This window comes from Pyricularia oryzae, chromosome 2 (assembly GCF_000002495.2).
Source record: "Pyricularia oryzae 70-15 chromosome 2, whole genome shotgun sequence".
Lineage (NCBI taxonomy): Eukaryota > Fungi > Ascomycota > Sordariomycetes > Magnaporthales > Pyriculariaceae > Pyricularia > Pyricularia oryzae.
In genome coordinates, this window is record NC_017850.1 from 5,285,599 (window position 1) to 5,309,354 (window position 23,756).

Here is a 23,756-nt window from a genome sequence, read left to right on the forward strand (position 1 = left end):
AGTCGAAAGGCACGGGAGGGATGACGGGGAATGGGATTAAATAAAAAGCGCGTCGCACCAAAACACAACAGGGCCCGCAAATCGCGCTACCCGATCGCGTCCGCAATTGGCTATTTGGCGCGCACGTCCTTCCCCGAAAACCCGCCATTTTTGCCTAAGGCCACAATGACGTGAATGTCCAAGCTCGAATTTGCCTGAGGCCACAAAGGTCGATGAAGGCATTTACGGGTTGTACGACAATCGACGGCATGCAACGCCCACATAAGGTTACGGTTAAAAATGCATCGGGGGACGGATCTTTAGCTAATGTATTACGTATCTGTGAGTTTTTTAAGCACCCAACGGCTATGGCTGGGCGTCGTGGAATATTTTAAAAAAACACCAAGATCATTCTTATAACATGTATATCAGATATAAACAGTTTCACGACGGACGACACAACCCGGCCACAATACCAATTTTTATCCATGACCGGAACTGCTAATAAGTCCTCAAGTACATTTTACGCATCGTCAGACCAAGTACAGCATTACTATAATACAGTATCACTACAATAAACATCGAACCGCGGCGACAAATCCGTGGTAACAAGCACATCGCGCACCAATAAATCCCAACACGCCGACAAAGCCTCACCTGCAGGCCGTCCCACCTTGACCACAAGCGACAAAGCCAGCATTTACCAATAGCAACGCTCCCACGCGTTCACTTTCTTTTCCGCGGCTGGGCTCGCGCCACAGTGTTGGACGACAATTTGCGATACTCGACCGCTGATATTCGTCGGCCGCTTATCGCCACGTGCATTTTTGATGGTAATCCCAGTCCAACGTCTTGCAAAGGCCGAAACATTTAAACAAACCCCCGCCATGTCGTCTGACCCCGGTCAAAGGTCGCATTTTGTGGCCGAAGCAATGACGGCCCCTTATCCATTGACAGTCAAATTGTATTAGACCGGAATATATCCCCTGCTTTCTTTTCCGCATTTTTTCCAAAATCCGACAGAAGCGGCCTGATCCAACACATCCTTTTCAGTTTCATATAAAAAAACAACCCTATCGTGCAATTTTAAGCCCAGACAGGCGCGAATTTATCGTGGTTTTTATTCCAATTCGCGATATGAGTTCGACAAAGCGGAAGCGCGACGCGGCGGAAAACGTGCCGCGCAAAAATGCAAAAACCTCGCCCGAGGATTGGGTGGAAGGCCGAACCAACCGCGAGCTGGCAAAGCCTTACCTGCTCGCGGTGGCCAAGATGCCGGTAGACGCATTGGATACCACGTGGAGCGTCGGCAGGAACCGCGCCCTCGACCACGGCCACGTGCGCAGGTTGAGGGAGACGTTCGCAACCACCGGCCTCGAGCGAAATGCGGACGAGAACAGGCTTTTGCTCCTTTGCAGCGCCGACGAGGTGCGGCGGGCCAAGTCCGAGCACGGACCGCCGGACGGCGACGTGCTCACCTTTTTCAACTGGGCTACCATTAACGACCAGGCAGAGGTGATGGCGGGGCAGCATCGCATCCAGGCGCTGCGGGAATATGTTCGGAAGGCCAAGGCCCCGCCGAGCGAGATGTGGTGGACCTGCGAGCTGTACGACAGAGACCGCCTGCCGTCCGAGCTCAACATCAAAATGCGAATCAACCGACGAGACCCTGGGTTGCCCGACAACCAAGGACAAATCTGGCTGCAGCTCATGTCGATCGCTTCCGATCCGGCAGGGTCGCTCGCGCCCGGAAACACCGTCAAGATCGACAACAAGCTCGTCGGGGCGCTCCGCCTCGGTGGCGAGAAGAATTTCCCCACGCGCCGGCTGGTGTCCATTTGGAACCGCAAAGCGTGGCGCGAAAGGGTTACGAAATGGTGCAGCACGAGGCTCGGAATGGAAACGTTTAACATATCGAATTTCGAATGGCTGGCCAGGTTACGAATCGACGAATATTGGTTCGACACACTGGACGCGGCGCTCCACACGCTCGAGGCCTTACCACTGGACGAAAAGGCATACCTCGGGCGGGAGGAATGGTCCAGGCTGGCACGTGCCCTGGACGGCAAAACCCGGGACGACCTAAGCATCGCCGTCGATGGGCTGTTTTACACGGAAAAAAAGGGACGCCGCACCAGAACCGAGAATTTACTCCCTCACCTGTCCGACGAGGCCTACGAGGCCGTCGTGCACGCAGCCGCAACCGGCAACCTCGCATTCCCAGACGTCAAACACCAGCTCCGCCCTCGCAAAGAGGAAATGCTGTTGACGATTTCTATATTGCAGCACGTGGTTGCCTGGATAAACCCAGCCTGCGCCCTCGAGATAGACGACATCAGCCCGACCGCCAAAGACAAGCCACCCATCTGCGTTTATTTGTTAAAAGCACTTTCCCGGATGGCCGCCGAAAGGGGCGACGACGAATACCCCGACGACGCCGCTCGGACCATTCAAAGGGTGGTACTGCAATTCGCGGAAAAACACATAGCTGAAATAAAGGCCCTGTCGCCCTCGACGTCGCAACCCCTGACCCTTGTCGACAGCCCAGCATACGCCCAGAGATTCAAGCACCCCGTATGGGCACGCATTCTCCGCCTGGTGCGTCGAACAACCGACACGCCTGGGGGCCCAGTACTCCGGTCCGCGTGGCAAATGGATTGCGCGACGCGACAAGTCCGCAAACAAGATGAAATGTCGATAATGGTGCGCGGTTTCTGTATAGTAGGGGGCGTTTCCCGCACCTAACCAGTAATACTTAATCGTCTCTTTCAACGAGACGATGGATTTTGTATGGACGCCAAAGCTGCAGGGATGATGACAGGGGGTACGGGGCAATGAATTTATTAAAAGTTTACGGGGCATTGACTTTTTTTGATGGTAGGGCTTTGAAATTAATACCAGAGACAGCGCCAGGCGTTATACATAATTAAGCAAAATGACGGTTAATTTGGAGCAAAAACGGGGGAATCGTGCGTTATTTATATTATATCATTAATGGGGTAACGGATTGGCAGTGAGCGGGTGGGGTCACGTGCAGACCAATGCCATGCAGAATGTTCAGACGACGAGGACGACGGACGGGTTAAGGTTACGAGCAGCGGAATAGGGTCCATATAAGAAATTAAACGGCAGGATCGCGGTTGGAAAATAAGGGGTTAAAGGGTCGAGTTCCAACATTTGATCAACATTGACGCCAACCTAACCAGTTGTCACGGACCTGAAGGGCAGCCACTGGGCTGTCGCTTAGTCATAACTCCGGCACGTAATAGCGCGAGCGCCCCGCGTGTGTGTATGTACGCGAAATCTCCGCAATCTCTAATTGTGTAGCTTCTTAAACTACGTCTTCGTCAACTACCTGCCTGTACACTGAAAACTAGATAGCAACATATTCCGTTACGCTTGCCTGCACTTATCTGCCGACCCCCGTGCCGCGGCAAGAGGCCTCCCAGAATGCGAGCCCCTTGGCCAAAGCCCCCAAATGAGCGTTGCTGTTGGTTGCAGTAGCAGACGTAAATAAGGACGTGTGGAGAATCACGGGGTCTGCAGCGATCACCTAAGTCCTATTAACAGCTGCTTTTTTTCTCGGAGTAGGACAGCACAGGGTAGTGGGTTGCGAAGCATTTTGGAGGAGAATTACAGAACGCCACCACCTATTATTCATACCGTGACAAACGGGGCAACGTTTTTTTATTTTTTTAAACCAACCTTTTAAAAACTTGCATATTTGCGCCGTGGAGTTCGATGTAAAGCCCGGAGGCCTCATGATGTAATTCTGCAGCGAAAGCCCCTTGATAAGCGTTGCTTTTTCGTTTCAGTGTATGACATCACAGGGTAATTAGCTGCGAAGCACTCTTACAAAACGCCACCACCTACCCTGCGACGAACGACATTCAAGTCAACCAGGAAGATTTAGGGTTTCCAAAACAGGTTGATTGGCCGGTAAACATTCCCATAATACGAAGTCCACAACACCGCCTTGTGCAACCACTGGGCGCTCGTCACCACAGCGAGCTAAAATGGTTCTGTAAGATGTGCAAAGGAGGCTGTTGCCAACCATACTTAGGTACCGATGATAATATGAAACATGGGGCGGCCTGCAGCGTCGTCATTATTCCGCCACTTCTCTGTGTGGTAAATAAGGTAGGGAGCCATTTGTTAAAGCCTTGGTTGCCCTCACCCAGCAGGCCTCGACTGTTGCCAAAATACTTGTCCAGTCAACCTACAAACCAACAAGCCTTTCGATTACATTTTAATAAACGCAGCTTATAGCAAGACCTTAACCCACAACCCACGAGCTATTTCACCAAACACGCAAACAAAAATCATATCAATATGAAGGCTTCCAACACCCTTGTCGCTCTCTGCGTCGCAACCGCCGCCACGGAGGCCTACGTCATAACCATCTACTCGGTCGAAAATTGTCAGGGTACCGGCAAGCGCATCAACGTTTACGATAACTCGTGTTCGGTGCCCAATTTCCCGGGCGGGGCCCAGTCCGTCCGAGTCGAAAAATACGGCGCCGGCGCCCAAAAGGCGCGCTTCTACCGGAATAACGCCTGCGTCGGCAACCCTCACCGCGGACCCTGGGACGCCGGCAAGTCGGACAACTTGTGGGAGGCCGGCAAATGCATTGAAATGGGCAAGGGGTACACCGTCCAGTCCTTCACCTCTTACAACGCTTAAAAGGTTTTTTTTGTCCGCGTTGCCACGAATTTGTTGATGTGTTGGAAGTGCCGGAGCAGGACGTCGTGCGAAAACCGGCGGTTTTTGGGATCGGAATGTCGTGGCCGTTTCGGAGCTGAAAGTCGTGAGGCATGTAGCTAACCAGTATTTGAGGACCGCGTGTTAGGGGCCCCTAACCAGTAATACCTGATCATTTCCTTCAAAGAAGCAATGGTTTTTGTGTGGACGTTCAGCTTGCAGGGATGATGGCAGGGGGTACGAAGCATTGGATTTATTAGAGGATTACGAAACATTAACTTTTTTTAATCGTATGGCTTCAAAATTTAAACCAGCGATAAATCCAGGCGCCACGTACAATCAAGCAAAAGAACAGTTAATTCCGAATAAAATTGCGGGAGTTAGACGTGGTTTAATATTATATAATTGGGGATGATGGGGTGACGGATTGGAAATGGACGAATTAAGGTTAGGAGCAGGCCAACGCAACAAAGGACGAGGATGAAGGACGGGTTAGGGTACGGCAGCCAATTAGGGGGCCCGGACGGCAGAACCGCGTCGGGTTAGGGCCTCCTCGGGGTTAAGGCCAGGCAGAAAAAGGGCCAGGGCAATGGCAGAGCTGGGGCCGGCGGCCGAAAGCCCGGCCGGCTCACGTCGCACGCCGCACGACAGAGCACGCACGCACGCATCAAAAATTCAAAGACTCCGGGGGCCTGCAGCCCGGCGAACAGCGAAGTTAAAACGACCCTTTATTATATAAATATATATTATATCAATTAGCGACTCCCGTTTGCGAGGACCGCTCCGGTAAATTGAACGGGGCAAAAAAGTTTCAACCGAATCCCTTCCCTCCCCCCAGCCAAAAAGCCCCCCCTGCGCGTATGTGTACTGCAAAACCCGAACCCCGAACCCGGTTTACAGCGGAAGCCGGGGCCCTGGATGGAGCGTAAAAACGGGCGCGGGCCGGGGGAGGCCAAGGCCGGCCCACGACGAGCTTTATTATATATAAAATATACGACTCCGAGGACCGAGCGGGGCAGAAAAGCGAGCATCTCCGGCGCGGAGGCCGGGTCAAACAAGGCCCCGGACGAGCTGGGAGGACGGGCGCGGATGGGGGAAGCCCGGGCCCGCCCACAACGGAGGCCAGGGAAGGCTCTGGATGAAAAGCATTTGGAAAAGGTTTTATATGTGGATGGCAGCGGGGCTTTATCGACAACCACGTTTAGCACGGCTATTACGGCTATTACGGCTACTACGGCTACCAACCCGCCCGCCTGCAGCGCCAATCTTTATATTTATATACAAAATGTGCTATGCTGGGAAGGGCCATGGGCTGGGAAGGAGGCGGTTTGGGGGCCGGACGACACCAAACCCTATGTACAAAATGGGCCGGGCTGGGCCGGAACAAAGGACGGGAGGGCCAGCCGACACGAAGCTTTATATATAAAATGTATTGTGCTGGGAGGGAAGCAGGCTGGGCCAGCCGACACCAAGTTCGATGGACAAAATATGCTGTGGGAAATTGGGAAAGCCAGCCGACACCAAACCCCATATAATGGCCAGCCGGCACCACACTTTATATAACAGCCAGCCGACGCCAAATTACATGCATAACGTGTGCGACCCCGGGACCGAACAGTGCAGAAAGGCGAGCATTCGGCATCCAGCCCACAGCGGAGGCCAGGGCCCGGACGTGCTGCATGGACGTGGGCGGATGGCGGAGGCCAAGGGCCGCCCACAGCGGAGGCCAGGGCCCGGATGGGCCGGGAGGGTGGACGCGGACGGGGGAGGCCAGGGGCGGCCCGCCGCGGCGGCCAGGGCCTGAATATACCAACTTCAGCATGTCATATTGATAGTTATGCTATATATGCATTTTATGCACGAAAGATCGTTTAACGAGCTGGCCGACGCTTCCGTGGATTGGAGGCCAGGGCTTGGATGGGCGGGGAAAGTAAACGCGGGTGGGGGAGGGCAAGGGCCGCCCACAGCGGCGGCCAGGGCCCTGCCATGTCAGGCTTCACCATCTATTCCACACCAATTTCTCCAGCTTCAACGAGAGGCTAAAGCACTCAAATTTTACTCGTACTATTACATCAGAGCTAAATTCTTTTGATCTGGTGCCCTAAACTAGCACTACTGGAGGTTTTTATCGCTTTTTTCCACCTGCGTATTTTTAACGCCGACCATTTAAGTACGCATTTTACTTTCCGTATCAGTCGCAATAATAGGGATGGGGACCTTGGCCAAGAGGGTACCTCCGCTCTACAGTCGAATCCCGGAGTGTTTGCCCCCCTTTCTCCATCTACTTGGAACTTTTGCGTCAATGTTCCCCCGCCTACCTTCAAAAGATCATACTTCATTATCCTTTTTGCCTATTTTCACGTTGATAACCAATTATTACGGCATTTTAAATACATCTGTCTTCGACCTGCGTATTTATTTACGGCTTTGACACCGTTTTCTAATTCACGAAGTTCATATTGGAGGGAAACCAAAGCCCGCCCACAGCGGAGGCCAGGGCCCGGGTGTGCTGCATGGACGGGCGCGGATGGCGGAGGCCAAGGGCGGCCCATAGCGGCGGCCAGGGCCCGGGTTGGATGGGCTGGGCTTTTCTTTTTTTTTTAAAAAAAAAAAAAAAAAAAAAAGCTCCAACCACCAAATCATCGCCGACTTTCCCATGTCTCACCGGTGCTTCCTGACCTTCAACCGGCTATTGGACTGGCTTAAAGGCCCGGTTGGGGAGGTGACGCTAGGGCCCAAGTTTGTAAAAAAGGGAAAGGAAAAAAAAAAAAGAAAATTCGAATGAGGGAAACCAAGGCCCGCCTACAGCGGAAGCCAGGGCACGGATGTGCTGTATAGACGGGGGCGGATGGCAGAGGCCAAGGGCGGCCCACAGCGGCGGCCAGGGCCCTCACATGGTTTAAGTTCATTACGGTTCAGTCGAAAAGGCCATTGGCGCCAGTTGTTATCTTTACCCAAGCTACATCCAACTGGGACTTTGTCCTTGTCAGCCCTTAACGTCAGTTGTTGACAAAGAAGGGGAAAAAAAAAAGAAAAAAAAAGAAAGAAAAAAAGAAAGAATTCGAACCAGGGCAGCTAAAGTCCGCCTACAGCGGAAGCCAGGGCCCGGATGTGCTGCATGGACGGGGGCGGATAGCGGAGGCCAAAGGCGGCCCACGGCGGCGGCCAGGGCCCGGGTGTGCTGCATGGACGGGCGCGGATGGCGGAGGCCAAGGGCGGCCCATAGCGGCGGCCAGGGCTCTTACAGCGGTTTTCCGCTTCCCGGGTGTCACGAAAGCGATCCCAGAGAGACAAGGCTGCAATATAGGGGCGATTCTATTCGAAGATCTAAAGCTAAGTGTAAAGGAAGAAGAAAGGCACGCAGTGCCAATCGCGTACACGCGCCTAAGCGAACAAATAACAAACTCACCCTGGCGCCTTGTCACGTGAGGTGGAGCTAGTCACGGTTGGCAGTCGCCCAGGCACGCCACTCCGTAACATTACCCCCCGTCCGCCCCGCGAGCGGTTAGGACTCTTGCTGTGTCCTGTTCTGTCTTCACCGGCGACGTCGCAATCTGCTGGCTGTGCTGTTCCCCGTAGCCGGGGCGTTGTCGTACTCGTCGGGCGGGTCGAACCGATTCTCGAGGGCAGCCTTTTCCCAGGCCTCTAGGCGCATGGGAGGGCCGGCCTTGTCGGGGTAGGCGTTATGGTACTGTCGCAATTGCACAGCCGCGTTCTTGAATCCTTCCGCGTCGTAGAACTCCGGGTCGGGGTCCCAGCCTCTCCACTGGACTTGGTACTGAAGCACACCTCGTAGCACCCGCGAGGAAATTACCCGTTCGACTTCCCACTCCTCTTCGTTGGTATCTTCTGACGCGTCGATTACCTCGCCTTCGGGCCTTTCTGCGGCTTGTCCGTCCAATGGGTCACGTGGGTCTAGCCGAAGACGGTCGGCATGAAATACGCGGCTTCCCTTCCAAGAGTCTGGCAACTCCAAACGGTAGGAATGCCCCCGCTTCTCCTTAATCACATAACTACATCTGGTCAACGGGTAGTCTAGTTTATCGCTAGGACGGTCCGTCACCCAATGCTTTTTAATAATGTAGACGGCGCTTCCTACTCCGAAATCGGGTTCCCGGCGGTGCTTGTTGGCTTGGTCGCACATTCGTTGTTGCGCCATTTGGAGGTGGGTGCGTGCCGCCTCCACGTAGCTTTCGAGCTTTTTGGTAATCGCTTGAGCTTCGGTTCTTGTAAGTCGCTCACGGGTAGGCAGTCCCTTTAGTTCGGTCCTTTGCGTCCAATCGAAATGCATATGGGCCGGGTAGCCGTTTCCAATCTCGAAAGGTGAAAATCCTCCGAGAGAGTCATGGGGTAGCGTTGCCTGCACCAAATCGATTGCGGGCATACGTTTGTCCCAATCGTCTTGGAAATGGTTAATATAAGGGCGCAACCTTTGGTCGATGTAGGCGTTTATAATCTCTGCTTGCCCTGCTGTTTGGGAGTGCCCGGCCGTCGAAAGCTTCCACTTAATCTGCAAGATCTTGGACATTTCGTCTATCAAATCTGATACAAACTGCGGGCCTCTGTCGGAAACGACTTTCGTGGGTAAACCATAAACGCGGTAAGGACCCTCGTAGTACATCATGGCTGCATCTTTTGCGGTAGCCGTCCTTGTACATGGAACGGCCCACGACCGTTTCGTCAGCGCATCGATTATTACAAACAGGTTATCGTTTCCCGACTTCGACTTGGGCATTAATTTAAAATCTACGACGATGGTGCTCCATTGTCGATCCGGCACGGGTAATGGTTGTAAAAGCCCAGGGGTCTTATCTCTCGGAACTTTGGCTGATCGACAGGAACAGTTGGCGACATAGCGGTCCACCATTCCGCTCATACCTGGCCACCAAAACTGCTGTGCCACCAAACGGCGGGTCTTATTGCGGCCAGGATGGGCCGTAGCAATAGTCCCATGAACTTCACGAGTCACTTTGGCGGGCCATTCCCCGTCGCCTGGGATCACCAATCTCCTTCGGTACAGTACGTGTTTGTCGTGCAACAACGTCCAGTGCTTCTCTTCGGGGTTACGGGCCTTAATTCGGTACTGTTCTAGCAGTGGTGAATGCTCGTTGGCCCTGAGCACCTCTTCAGCGAACAGCAGTTGTCCAGCTGCGCCAGTTGGTTCGATCGCTGCCAACAGCACTCCGAAACCGCCATCGGTAACAGTTTGCCAATATGAAAAGGGGTTGACCACATAAAGGTCGTCGCCAGCACTGTCGACAGGACGGAAAATAGCCATGTAGCGTTCTGCTTCCTGACGTTCTTTTTGATTTTGTACATCCTCTGCCTTGCGGGTCAAAGCATCTGCCAGCACGTTCTCGCTGCCAGGGCGGTAAGTGATCTCAAAATTATATTGGGAAAAGAAGTCGGCCCAGGCCGCTTGCCGGGAGTTGAGCAACCGTTTCGTAGAAAAGTATTCCAAGGCCTTATAATCAGTAATCGCCACAAACTTCTTTTTGGTACCCATTAGCTCTGGTCTCCAGGTTTTCAGCGCCCTAACGACTGCTAGCAATTCCTTGTCGTGGATGGGGTAGTTGAGTTCCGCCTGCTGCATAGTTTCGGAAAAGAATGCGATCGGATGCCATTTTTGGGTGTTTGGGTTCTGCTGCAGCAACGCTCCGGCCACCACTCCTCCGGACGCATCAGTCTCTACCCTTGTTTCGTAATCCGCTTGGTAATGGGCAAGGATGGGTGCGGAAGTTAACGCCTTTTTCAGTGTATCGAAAGCGACGCGGCAATGTTCGTCCCATTGAAAAGGCACCGCTTTTTTCGTCAAATTCGTTAGCGGTTTGGCTACCCGGCTGTATTCTGGGACAAACTTTCTGTAAAAATTGCAAAACCCTAGGAAGGACTGCACTCCTTTCACGGTAGTGGGTGGTGCCCACTGCTTCACGGCGGCTACCTTATCTGGGTCGACAGCGACGCCCTTGGTGCCTATAATAAAGCCCAGGAATCGTGTTTCTGTGACGTGGAACTCGCACTTTTTTATGTCAGCCTGGAGTCCAGCCTTTTTAAACCTTTCCAGGACTTGCCGGACGTGAGTCTGGTGTTCCTCCTCAGTCTCGCTCCAAATCAGAATGTCGTCCATATAAGCGGAACAGAAATCGTCCAAATACTCCATCAGGATCTCGTTGATAAACTTCTGGAACGTGGCCGGCCCGTTAGTGAGACCAAAAGGTAACACATTATACCGGAAGGTCCCGTATCGGGTCCTAAAGGTTGTGTAATCTCGATGTTCCGGGTTTATGCGGATCCGGTGGAAAGCTTGCCTAATGTCGATCTTGGTGAAGAATCGAGCCTTGGAGATCCGGGCCAGTGTCTCCTCGATTAACGGTAAAGGACAGACGTCTTTTTTGGTAAGGGCGTTCAGTTTTCGATAATCGACGCAAAACCGGAGTCCTCCATCGCCTTTTCGTGCGAACAGGATGGGGGCGGCCCACGGGGTCGATCCTGGCTCTATAAAACCTTTCTGGAGGTTCTCTTGGAGATATTTCCTGCAAGCTTCCAACTCTTCCTCCGTCATCTTGTAAAGTGGACTATATCCCAATGTTCTGGGGTCACCCTCGAGTTGTATATTATGGTCTGATCCCGGTCGAAAAGGCGGGACCTGATCGGATTCCACTTTGCTGAACACGTCTAACAGGTCGTGGTAATGTTCTGGAACTCTTTCCAACAACATCGCCCGCAGGTCTCCGTCGTCATCAGGGAGCAGCCTCTCGGCATTCTTCTGCCGCAGGACATCGTCGATTTCGTTTATCGAGGTGCAGTAGAGGGCTGAATCCTCCTGCACCAAACGCATAAATTGTATAGCGCCTATCATGGCGACACTTGCCTGTCGGTCTTTGTACCAACCCACCGCGTCTCTCTTCAGTATGTATTTTCCTTTGGCATCCTTTTGTATGCGAGAGGAACCTTCGGCCTCTCTGGTCTCTTTCCTTTGGGTATGACTCAGGCTTGTCACTTCAACCTTTGGCCTCGGCAGGTCGTAAAGTTCCCGTTGCATCTCCTGTAAATTCGGATCGGCGTAAGTTTCCCGGGCCGTGGGGATCTCCCAGGTCTGTCCCGACCTGGCCAGCAGTTTTGCTCTCCGGGGTATCGACGGAGGGCGTTCTGTCATTTTTTCCAAGGCTTGGATTCGTCGTTGTATCATTCGTTGTCGGGAGGCCGATTGATCTTTCTTTTCCAGGGCCGCATCTCGACGATCCGCGTCCGACTGGTGTATGGGGCTCACAGACCTCGGATCTGGTGATTGGGTCATGTCGATATCTCGATAACATACCGCCAATGAGGGTAGGCTTTCCGGGAATTGGAGCCGTCGGTGACGACAGTCAGTAAGTATTCCGTGCTCCGCCAGGAAGAGTCGTCCCACGATCATCTCTTGTGGCATATCCAATACCAGCATCGGCGTTTCGCGGAACCTCCGGCCCTGTATCACAAAAGTGGCCAATGCAGCAGTATCGATCTGTTGCGAGGCTTTTCCGTCATAGCCTCCAACCTTTTGGGGGTGGAAGCCGACAATCTTAGGGGCTTTCAACGTTGTGTACAGTCGCCGAGCAAGTTGTTTGCTGATAAAAACGTACCCATTTGCTCCGGTGTCAATCAAGGCACGAGTGTTATAATTGAGTCCATTTAGGGAAATGCTGGCCGCTATAAGCATGGGGTCGCCGCCTAGATATCTACGTAAGAAATCGTAGGGTATCGGCTCTTCCAGCAGCCTTTGCTTTGCAGCGATTTTTTCTCTCAATTCGCACATCTCGGTGGTTGGCCACACCTTCCCTGGGAGGGAGTCCAATTTCCCCAGGGCAATCAGTTTTCCGACATGACGACGTCTTCTCCAAACATATCGGTACCCTTTCCATAGTAGCTTGCAATAATTTGGTTAACTCGGTCCTCGGAAATGGTGGGGCGACCGGTGTCACCGTTGGGGCAGTTCCTGCTAATGTGGCCCGGTTCACGGCATTGGAAACATTTGCCTGTCCGGATAAGTCCACGCATCTCCTCCACACTCAGTTTGCCCTTCTGTCCCTCGTCAACAGCGCCTCCGGTGGTCCGGGCTGGTCCTCCAGCACGTGGAATAACAGACCCTCCTGTGGTCTTCTTGATCGAGGTGGTCTTGGTCTTATTCTTATTTTCGGTCCGCGAGGCGTAGGCTTTGGTGAGGTCATAGGAGATGCCATCGGCCGTACGGACGTAGGCGTCAAACGAGACGTTGGTATCCTGGTGGTATATAACCATTGCGACTCGCAAGTTGGTAGGCAGGCGGCGGTGCAATTCCCGCTTCCAGCTTCGCTTCGGAAGGCCGCTCTGACCTGCCAGTTTGACGAATTTGTTCTTGAAAATCATAAACTTGTCCTTCGTCGACATAATCAGCTTGTCCAATTCGTCCCGCGCTGTATCCTCGAGTTTGGTATCCTTGTATTCCTCGCGCAAATGGCCCATTATACCGTCGTACGTGGTGATCTGATCGGGATGGGTATCGTTGAGGTAAGGGAGCAAGGTGTCGGCGGCGTCACCTCCGAGACGGGACTCGACGTAGGCGCGCTTATCTGCATCGGTGGGATAATGCGCTCCGTCGAGCAACAACTTGTTCTCAATCCGGCGGTGCCAAACCTCGAAAGTAACCTCGTCTTTGTCGGGGTTATTTGAGAATGTCGGAGGATCCTTTACGCGGGATTTGTGGTGCGAACCACCGGAACCGGTACCAATACTAATCGCGGTAGTTTCTCGTCGGGAACGGGCTTCGCGGAGCAGGCGCGAAATGGTGGCCTCGTTTTCTTGCTTGGTGTTGTTTAGTAAATCGATTTGGTCCTGCATATGGGCAATGCGATCTTCCAATTCGTCTACTATCATCTGGTGTTCTTCCTCGGAAAGAGGAGCCTCGTTGCTTTTGCGTGTCGGCCCATCAATATCTATTGATGGTAAAACTCGCTGGTCCCAATCATCTAACCGAACGGGTTCGTCGGTGTCTTCTCGGGAATCGGTGGTCTCTGTGAGGATCAGGCCCCTAGACCTACCCTCAGAATCACGACTCGGCTCCACACCGAGCCAGGGATCGGACAAGGATCCACTACCTCCGGATTTAAGCGCGTCTCTTGAGCGCGTCGTCGATTGTAATTTCTCTCTTCTCTTCAGTTTAGAATTTTCGTCGATAGCGCCTAATACACTGAGGTTCTCCAATGTATGCCTGGCCGTGACATAATTCTAAACTCACTATAATTTGCTGGTGAAGCAATTAAAATATATCGTTCAATCCCTTCATTCAATCATTCACTACGTCGGCTGTGCGCGACGGTAAACTAGGCCACAGAAACAGAGGACACCATTCGCGAAATCAATGTCGCCGCGTAAGAATTACGGCCCACCGATTCGCCAATCCCAACGCGTGACAAACGCAAACTCAGCAAAGCCAGATAATTTGGCTTCAGGCACTACTACTCCCAACACCGAAGGTTCGGATCAAAACGGAGAGATTACAGTTGCCCCAGTGAGCCCAGAGCCAGTAGAGCCCGCTCCTACCAGCGCCAACACAGAGCCTGAAGAGCCCGTTGAGCCCCAATCCGACACAGAGCAAGATCAGCCAGTCGACAGCATCGAAGTTGACGGATCGTACGAGTACGAGTCAGTTTCTGAGCACCCAGGAGAGGCGCGAAGCCCTCCCCACCAACCTTCTGCCAAGACGTCAGACGGCAGGAACGAAATTCCGAAATCTCCAAGCAGAGCGCCCTCGCCTGCCGCCCAAATGAGAAGCGAAATGGCAGACGAAAGCGAAAGCACAACCGGCCAGGCTACCATCACTCAATCACAGCTGCAAGATCTTTTGGCCACCATTGCCCAACTTAAAGACCAGCTCGCCACCCGGAGTAACAATGCCACCCGTCAAACCCGCGGTATTACGCCTTTGAACAGCGCCTTTGGAGGGGCTGAGTTTAAGCCCCATGGTATCGCTGCCCGGGCAGCATTTAAGCCTTACGGAAGTAACCAAAATGCTAAAAACCCTGCCTACGACAGGACGGCACGTAAAGCCGGCATCGACCCCGGCATGTTTGATGGTGATAAGGATCGTTTTGATAAATGGATCACCAAAATCGCAGATAAATTTGTAGAGGACGACGAAACTTACAAAACAGAAAGAAGCCGCATGGCGGTGATCAATTCCCTCACTGAAGGGCTTGCCAACGACCTTATCCAAGGCCGCTATAAATCCACCATTATGCCTTTCAGCAGCGCGGCCGAAATGGTCGCGACCCTAGCCGCTGTTTACCACGATAATAATCAAGCCTCCAAAGCCCGTGAGGAGCTTCGTCACTTGAAGTTTAGTCTGTCGGACAAGTCAACAGACATCCACCAGTTTATTGGCAAAGTTAACAGCCTAGCCGATAAAGCCAACATTGCCAAAACGGAACGCAAGTTGGTTCTCTATGAGCACGTTCCTGCCAGCCTGAACCCCCAGCTTCTCAGCCTATCCAAAGACCCAAATATCTCGTACGAGACCTTTGCCGGAGAAGTTGCGAACTCGGCGCTGGCCCAACAACGCGCTTGGGAGGAGCTCCGCGAAAACCGCAAAAAGAGGGAAGAGCGCCGTGAGCGTTCAGCCAGCGCCGAACGCAAACAGCGTCGACGCGAGAATCGCCGGCACAGCCAGGAAGCCAAGAACCAAGCCCGCACACAGACCGTTGACGCACCGAAGTCGCCCAGCAGAGAAAACGCCAAATTGGTCATTGAGGGTAAATGCTTCCTTTGCCAAGAAGCCGGGCACCTGGCACGCAATTGCCCCCAAAAGGCCGCTCACATCGCCGCCGTCCTCGCCCTTCAACACGAAGGCGATCGAGAAGCTGGTGAACGATCCGGCCACAGCTCAACTTCGTCGGATTCGGAAAACTGCTAAGGCTGCCGGAAGTCTCCTCGGCAGTCTGCATGCCTCAGATAGCTAAAATCGATAGATCACCCAAATTAAACACTTTCCTTGCTCCCATTCAACTGCAAGACAAAGGTCGTGGTCTCAACGCCCAAGCTCTCTGTGACACCGGAGCAGATGTGTACTTATCCATCCGACCGAGCCTCGCGAAAAAGGTCGCCCAACGTTTAGAGCTACCTATCAAAAAGCTCCCCAAACCTTTGGACTTTGGAAATTTTAACCGGAAGGTCACCGCAAGAGCCACCGAATACCTTCGGCTCACCTTGCAAATCGACGGACGACAATTCCCACGGCAGAAATTCATCCTCCTCGAAACGGCACACGATGTGTTTATCGGACAAGAATGGTGGACGAAGCATCGAGTAGGCTTATTCCCAGCTACCCGCAGCTTCGTTTGGCCCAACGACCTGCCCGCCATGGCCCAATACTCACCGGCAATCGTCGTACAACGTTCAAATCCGCCTCTGGACCTCGAGGCCCAAGCTGACGCAGTCCGCCGGGACCGCAAGATGGAACAAGAAGACCGTCGCATCCAGGTCCGCAAGATACTTCAAGGCCCTAAACGCCAACACGGAAACCAGGCTCAGATCGCAGAAATTAGCGCCTTTCCGACTATCCCAAAGACCGTTTCCAACAAAGCCCTGCCAGCAAATATTTGTGCCCTTCTTAACGACCCACGTCAAGATCGATGGAAACGATCCCCGTTACCCACGGAGCCTATACCGCTGGTACCAGTAAACGATACGCCTACGACCAGCCTCAATGCGGTATCAGCCCTGCAATGGAACAAGACTCACGATGGACATCCCATTCCATTTCCTGCAGGCGAAGACCCGGAGCACATCGCGCAAGTACGAGCCAAGTTACCCAAAGCACTTGCCCACCTTGAAGGTTTCTTTTCCAAAAAGGCGTCGACGATTCTCCCGCCTAGCCGACCCGGCTTCGACGTGGTTTTGGAACTCGAGAAACCTTTGGAGGGGAGGCCAGCCCGCTATTCGACCCCTTTCGCGATGATGGAGTTGGAAAAGGAAACCATCGACGAACTTCTGAGGATCGATTTCATTGAACGGACAATGGAGGAGACCGCAGCTTCGACTCTGTTCGTTCCTAAACCGCAATCGAAGGAGCAACGTTTTTGTGTGGATTACCGATGGGTAAACAAATTCATCAAAGGACGACAAGTACTTGCCCCCGACGTGGCCGGGACGTTGAGCAAGTGTGGAAAAGCCCGGAGGATGACCAAGATCGACATTATTCGAGCTTTTAACAGATTGCTAATGGATCCGAAGTCACGGTATTTAACGGCGTTCAAAACGCGACAAGGCACATTTCAGTGGAAGGTCCTACCCTTTGGACTGAAGGTCGGACCCGCCTGGTTCCAAGCTTTTATCAACGCTCAGCTTAATGAACTGCTGGACGCTTTCGCGAGCGCCTACGCAGACGACGTGTTGATTTACACCGAGGATAAATCGGAGCAAGTCCATTTTGAGCAAACCGAGGAGGTTATTTACAGGCTGCACAAAGCCGGACTCCAAGGCGATATCAAAAAGTCAAGCTTCGGCGTTTTCGAAATCGAGTACCTGGGTTTACTTCTAGAGATCGGTAAAGGTATCCGCATCGACCCCAAAAAGGTCGAAGCCATCACCAGCTGGCAATGGGACGACGTCACCTCCGTTTCGGCAGTACGATCCTTCCTAGGTTTATGCAATTTCGTTCGGACGTTCTGCCATCACGCCAGCGAACAAACAGAACCTCTGACCCGATTATTGAAAAAGGGAGTCCCGTTCGAAAGAGGCCCTGAGCAGAAATCTGCCTTTGAAGCGCTGAAACAGCTGGTGATCACCGCCCCCGTGATGAGTTTCTTCAAACCCGGTATGCCTGTCAGGATGGACACCGACGCCAGTGGCAGGGCCACCGCCGGTGTCGTGTGGCAGCAACAGGACGATGGCAGCTGGAAGCCAATCGGCTATTCGTCCAAAACCATGTCCCCTGCTAAACAAAACTATCCGATTCAGGACCAGGAGCTATTAGCTGTGATTAATACGCTAAAGGACTTCGAACCAGCCCTGTTGGGTACCAAGTTCTGTGTTTTCACCGATCACCAGGCCCTAATTTATTGGTCGACCAAGAAACTTTTGTCCGCTCGCCAGATACGATGGGCTGACTACCTGGCCAACTTCGACATCACCTTTAAATACCGTCCCGGCAAGGATAATGTGGCAGCCGATGCCCTTTCGCGCAAAACCATCGACAACCCTACGGTCAAGGCCCGAGCTGTGTTAGACCGCACCATTGCACTAATCCCTCCAGAAAAGATCGACTCCCGACCCGGCGAACCTCTTCCAACCATTAGCAACTTGGAACCCTCCGCACCGCAGGGAGCTGACCTGGTGGCCCTTATCCTGGAAGAAAACCTGAAACAGAACCTAGGTCACCACGACAATTTGTTAACGGTACCCGAGACTACCCAGGATGGCAAAATCTTCTTAAGAACGGCTCTCATCCGCGAAGCTCATGAGCCCAAGATCTTCGGCCATGGAGGCCAGAATAAAACCCTCAGCCGCCTGAAAAAGGACTATTGGTGGCCCGACCGAAATCGAGACGTCAAACGCTACATTAAAAATTGTCGCGAATGTCAACGCAACAAGGTACGACATGATAAGACGCCTGGGCTGTTGCACCCACTGGAGATCCCTAGACGGTGTTGGCAGCACGTAATGGTAGACGGCAAAAATATGCCCAAGGATAAAGAAGGCTATAATTACGTCTGGGTCTTCATCTGCCGATTGACCAAACTTTTGGCCACCCTACCGGGAAAAAAGACGGACACCGCGGAGACCTTGGCCATGCGGTATTATCAGACCGTGTACCGTTGGAAAGGCGTCCCCGATTTATGGCTTTCCGACAACGCCGGACCGTTTATATCCGAGTTCCTAAACACTCTAAACGAGTTGACAGGAACAAAGCATAAACATGGAAGCGCCCGCCACCCTCAAAGTCAGGGCAGCGTCGAAATTACCAACGCTGAATTGGATCAGAAAATGCGCTTTTATGTAGACAAATACCAAACGAATTGGCGACGGCATATCCCCGCTTTCGACTTCGGCCACAACTCGTCCGTCCACGCCTCTATTGGCATGGCACCGATCGAAGCAGAAACCGGAGCTCGCCCTAGAGACCCGCTCTCTTTACCTTTACCCGAAGAAGACCTGGAGACCGGTCAGCAACAAAAGGCGCTGGAAATGGTCCGCCAAGCCCGGCAAGCTCAGGAACTGGCCCGCAACAACGGACTCGGAGCGCAGATAGAGCAACAGAGGCAGGCTAATAAGAAGCGGCGACCGGTCGACTTTACGGTGGGAGATGCGGTTTACGTTAGCAAAAAGGGTTTTTCCACCGAAGCTCCTACGACCAAGTTGGACTCGCAAAATGCAGGACCATGGACGATTCTCGAGGAAAAGGGCCACAGCTTCATTCTCGACACCCCTGCCTGGTATAAAGGTAGTAAGCTGTTCCACGCCAGCCGACTGCGCAAAGCAGCAACGGATCCATTACCTCAGCAGTATCAAAAGCCGGAACCACCGGTCGAAATTAACGGAGAACCGGAGTGGGAGGTGGAGCAAGTGTTGGCCTCACGTCTATTCGGACGAAAGAAGACGTTGCAATATCAGGTAACGTTGGGCTCCACATCTCCGACCCCCCTAAAGTCCGGCCCCTAAAAATATCTACTCAGGCACGTCAACCCTTTGTTTTATTTTATAAATATCTAGACGAATTTTTCACTTTAGAACTTGATTTTTGAAGATTCTTGCTCCAAACTTTCCAATGAAACAGTACACTGAAAATCAGCTTCTTGCAGCCATTTCTGACATAAGAAATGGCAAATCAGTTCACAAAACCTCGCAAAAATGGGGTATTCCTCGGAGTACCCTTCACGATCGTTTAAAGGGGGCCCAGTCAATTCAACAAGCGAAAAGATTTTGTCAAAGGTTTTCACAGGAGCAGGAAACCTATTTGGCAGATTGGGTACTTGCGCAGGCCGCGTTAGGCCTTCCGCCAACGCATCAAGAACTACGCTATTTTGCGGAACGAATTCTTCAGGCCGCCGGAGAAAGAAAAAGCCTTGGGAAACATTGGGTTAGCCGTTTTATAGCCCGATATCCAATTTTGAAAACCCAAAGGCCCCGGCGAATAGAAAATGCCCGGGTTAATGGGGCTACAACCGAGGTAATTAAATCTTGGTGGTCCTATTTGAAAAATCCCGTTATCGATACTATAAAACCGGCCAACCGTTGGAATATGGACGAAACAGGTATAATGGAAGGCAAAGGATCTAATGGCCTGGTGTTAGGGCGTAATAAAATCCGGCCATTACAGCGAAAAGAGCCTGGAACGCGGGGTTGGACGAGCATAATCGAATGTGTATCAGCTACGGGGGCTGTTATACCTCCCCTCGTTATATTTAAGGGGAAAAACGTACAGCAACAATGGTTTCCAGCTGATTTAAATCCTTTCGATACCTGGCAATTTCATGCAACCGAAAACGGGTGGACAAATAATAAAACAGGTATCGAATGGTTAAAAAAGGTGTTTATTCCAAATACCCAACCTTTAACTCCTGAAAAGCGTTTATTAGTTCTCGACGGCCACGGATCACACGTCACCGACGAGTTTATGCTTATTTGCCTCCAAAATAATATTCAGCTTTTATATTTACCTCCTCATTCGTCGCACGTTCTTCAACCGTTGGATTTATCGGTTTTTGGGCCGTTAAAGGAAGCTTATCGACGTCACCTGGGATTTGTAAACCAGTTTTGCTGTTCAACGGTTGTTGGGAAACGAAACTTTCTACTTTGCTATCGAAAAGCCAGATCAAAAGCATTTATAGCAAAAACCATTCAATCTGGTTGGCGTACGACGGGGTTATGGCCGGTGAACTTGGCAAAACCACTTTTAAACCCTTTTTTATTAGAAAATAGCAACGCCAACGTCGAAAAAGGTAAAAATAACGGCTTCCAAAGGGATAAAACACCGGAAAATCCAACCCAAAAAATTAACGACCAGTCTTTACTTATTTGGAAAACCCCTAAAACGACCCGAGATATTCGACTTCAACTACAGGAAATTTCCCGGTCCGAAAAAAGTAACGCCACTTCACGGCTTTTGTTTGCAAAAGTCCAAAAAAGCTTCGAAACCAAGGATATCTTATTGGCTGAAGCTCAGCAAAAAATCAGTTTGTTAAAAGCAAAATTGGAGGCGGTACGGCCGGTCAAAAGGAAAAGGGTAATTCCGGATCCCAACGAGCTTTTGGTCAGCAAAAAAAACGTTTATAAAGCACAGGAAAATAATAGGGACTGTTTAGAGGATTTGAACGATGGAGAAGAGGTTAGCGAACCGGGAGAGCCTGACAATGATTGTATTATTGTGCGTTGATAGTTTTACATTTAAATCGGTTTATAAAAGGGGTATTTCGTCGTTACATTTTTCAAGGGGGCCGGACTTTAGGGGGGTCGGAGATGTGGAGCCCAACGTTATCGTGGGTCGGACTCGACCCTGATGAGACATGGTATGAGGCCCGCGACTTGAAAAATTCACCAGTACTGCTGGATACCTTTCACAGGGAGTACCCGGACGCAGCAGGACCTCCGGTAAATTTGCAACAGTGGATCAGGAGCGCAGCAGAGGATATTTTTGCGGAAGACGGACCCGAGGACAATGTTGCCGAACACGATGCGAAAGAGACACGAGAGCGGCGGAAGGCCCCGAGGAGACATACGTAACAGACTCAAGACTCTGACCGCCTACGTCGATCAGGCCTTAAAGGGGGGTAATGTGAGGATCAGGCCCCCAGACCTACCCTCAGAATCACGACTCGGCTCTACCAGCCACGCTGAGCCAGGCATCGGACAAAGGGATCCACTGACCTCGGATCTAAACGCGTCTCTCCAGCGCGCCGTCAATCGTGATTTCTCTCTTCTCTTCAGTTTAGAATTTTCGTCGATAGCGCCTAATACACTGAGGTTCTCCAATGTATACCTGGCCGTGACAACAAATAATATTACAGCTTTTACTTATAAAGTCCCCAATATTATTATTAATGCATAATACGTCCAAGGCATAAATATAAGTCGCCAAAAATATCTATTTATATATATATATATATATATATATATATATATATATATATATGCGTAACATTATGTCTGACGTTAAAAACCTTGCTCAAACAGTAATATTGAAAAAAGTTTGAATATAAATTGTTTACTTTTACCTTCCATCCCTTTACGAAAAATACTCTGTTTCCATCATCCATTCCTCACTGTTTTAGACTATTCTCACACTCTTTTGAATTGACCAAACTTGCAAGTTTTCTTTACCTGTTGATTTATCACTTTAGCAAAATGCTCCCAGGTAACCTTCTTATGGCTTTGGCCTGTGCTGTCTCGGTTAACGCCATGCCCCCTTCTCACAAACCTTGTCGTTGCCCTGCTGTTCGCGCCACCGGTCACCCCGCCGGTCACAACGTTGGTCATAGCGCCGGTTATAGAGGCCGTTCACTTGTTCCGAGGAATGACCCCAAAAAGAAGGACGATGACAGTAGTGGCGGTGAGGATAGCGACAACCCACCTTCTAGCAGCGATGACGACAGCGGGGATAGCAGCAGCGATTCCGAGAACGAAGCCCCGGGAGGCTTCGATTGCGGCTGGTGCGAGAACTCAAGTTCACAAGTTTGCAGATATGGGTAAGTGTAACTGTGTTACTTTTAATGTACCTGTTTGCTAAAGATTTTACAATAGTTACTGCGGAGTTAGGAACCACCATTACGGACGGCGTTAACTTGTGGGATTGCCGTATTTAAATTAAACCCTGTTATTTCCACCCATTGTCAATATTATCAAATAGCAGAATAAATTTCCTCCCATTACTGCTTGGCGAATATATTTAGGGTATTTAATTATTTTTGGAGTTCAGCATAAATAATTACAAATATTATTCGCATGTCGTACAATTAAATAAATGAAGATTGGTCCACAATTTAATTTATATATCAAAGTTAAATGATTGCGTAACAATATAGGCTGGTTTTTTACTAGAATAGAAAACTTATAATTATTACCAAATAAATAATTTTTCCAATATAAATTAATTAAAACCCTTGGTGCCCGAACACCCCCGGTCCTAAGAAACGCGTACAGGCGTTATATCGCTTCCTTGGGCGATATTGGCGATTTAATAGTAGTAGGAAAGCGTTACTTTTTACTTTGTTATTATAAAGCCCGTGTCCAGGGACTTGCCGCTTTAAATTAAAAAGCGGGTTTTAAAGCGGCCGGGTAATGGCCGGTAAATCTCGCCAGACCCCTAATAAACCCTCTCCCTCTCGAAAACAATAATATACGCAAAGCCAAAGCAAAAAGAACCTATTCCGAGGTCCTGGCGAGGGGAAGAGATATAAAGGGTACCATTAACCCCGATATTGGACAATCAGCGGACAATCAGCGGTTGTTTGGGAGACACCGGTGCGGTCGAAACAGCTTGGCGATCTCGTTACAACCTGTAGGCGCACATATATATACGATTTTACTGCCCGGCTGTTTTGTAACAAGTTTCAAAAGGGTTGGGATGTTAAAAATGTCGCATTGGCTCGAAAGCAGCACGAAATTAGTATATTAAAGGCTCAATTGGAGGCAGCGCGGCCTTCGAAAAGAAGGAAGGTGCAAATGGACCCCAAAACCCTTTTTGTGGATATCCAAGATGTTGGGCGCACATACGAACAAGTTGCAGGAAACTCAAGTATCCCAGAAGAATCTCTAGTTTCTAATAATAATTCTAATACTACGGATATTTTAAATGTAAACGAGTTAGGTAGTGAAATCGACGAATAAAGTAGGAGAGTTGAAAACACACTTATATTGGTAGGATGTTCGGTGACCGGGGCTATTCGGGCACCAGGAGTTTTAATTAAATATTGGTATTATAGCGCCAGGTAAAGTTGAATAACTTATTTATATTTTTATGTAAAAAGTAAATAAAAACTTTCGTATAAAAAGATAAAAAGCTAGATTGTCAAACTTTGAGAAATTTTTAACAGAGAACTGGAGAAAATATTATATTTGGAAAATAACCA

At 50.9% G+C, this 23,756-nt stretch overlaps 5 protein-coding genes across 5 annotated transcripts; all 5 read left to right on the forward strand.

The window, feature by feature from the left end:
- The first annotated feature begins 746 nt into the window (after positions 1–746).
- On the forward strand, positions 747–2,805 carry MGG_15792 (uncharacterized protein). Its single transcript, XM_003714880.1, has one exon. It carries the CDS (start codon positions 1,117–1,119, stop codon positions 2,722–2,724), a length of 1,608 nt encoding a protein of 535 aa, XP_003714928.1. The 5' UTR covers positions 747–1,116; the 3' UTR covers positions 2,725–2,805.
- Positions 2,806–4,203: 1,398 nt separating this feature from the next.
- On the forward strand, positions 4,204–4,662 carry MGG_15793 (uncharacterized protein; the record flags this gene model as incomplete). Its single annotated transcript, XM_003714881.1, has 1 exon — positions 4,204–4,662. Exon 1 carries the CDS (start codon positions 4,312–4,314, stop codon positions 4,660–4,662), a length of 351 nt encoding a protein of 116 aa, XP_003714929.1. The 5' UTR covers positions 4,204–4,311.
- A 498-nt stretch (positions 4,663–5,160) lies between these two features.
- Positions 5,161–6,484, forward strand: MGG_15335 (uncharacterized protein; the record flags this gene model as incomplete). The annotated part of the gene is made up of 4 exons (XM_003714882.1): positions 5,161–5,221; positions 5,440–5,466; positions 5,519–6,173; positions 6,247–6,484. 4 exons carry the CDS (start codon positions 5,161–5,163, stop codon positions 6,482–6,484), a joined length of 981 nt encoding a protein of 326 aa, XP_003714930.1.
- A 14,663-nt stretch (positions 6,485–21,147) lies between these two features.
- Positions 21,148–21,411, forward strand: MGG_15794 (uncharacterized protein; the record flags this gene model as incomplete). The annotated part of the gene is made up of 2 exons (XM_003714883.1): positions 21,148–21,197; positions 21,252–21,411. The coding sequence occupies 2 exons, from the start codon at positions 21,148–21,150 to the stop codon at positions 21,409–21,411; spliced, it is 210 nt and encodes a 69-aa protein (XP_003714931.1).
- A 621-nt stretch (positions 21,412–22,032) lies between these two features.
- On the forward strand, positions 22,033–22,468 carry MGG_15336 (uncharacterized protein; the record flags this gene model as incomplete). The annotated part of the gene is made up of 2 exons (XM_003714884.1): positions 22,033–22,373; positions 22,429–22,468. The coding sequence occupies 2 exons, from the start codon at positions 22,033–22,035 to the stop codon at positions 22,466–22,468; spliced, it is 381 nt and encodes a 126-aa protein (XP_003714932.1).
- Between the last annotated feature and the right edge of the window lie 1,288 nt (positions 22,469–23,756).

Bases quoted from the DNA above. Each gene is read 5' to 3' on its own strand.
- MGG_15792 (XM_003714880.1), top strand. From the start codon at position 1,117: ATGAGTTCGACAAAGCGGAAGCGCGACGCGGCGGAAAACGTGCCGCGC.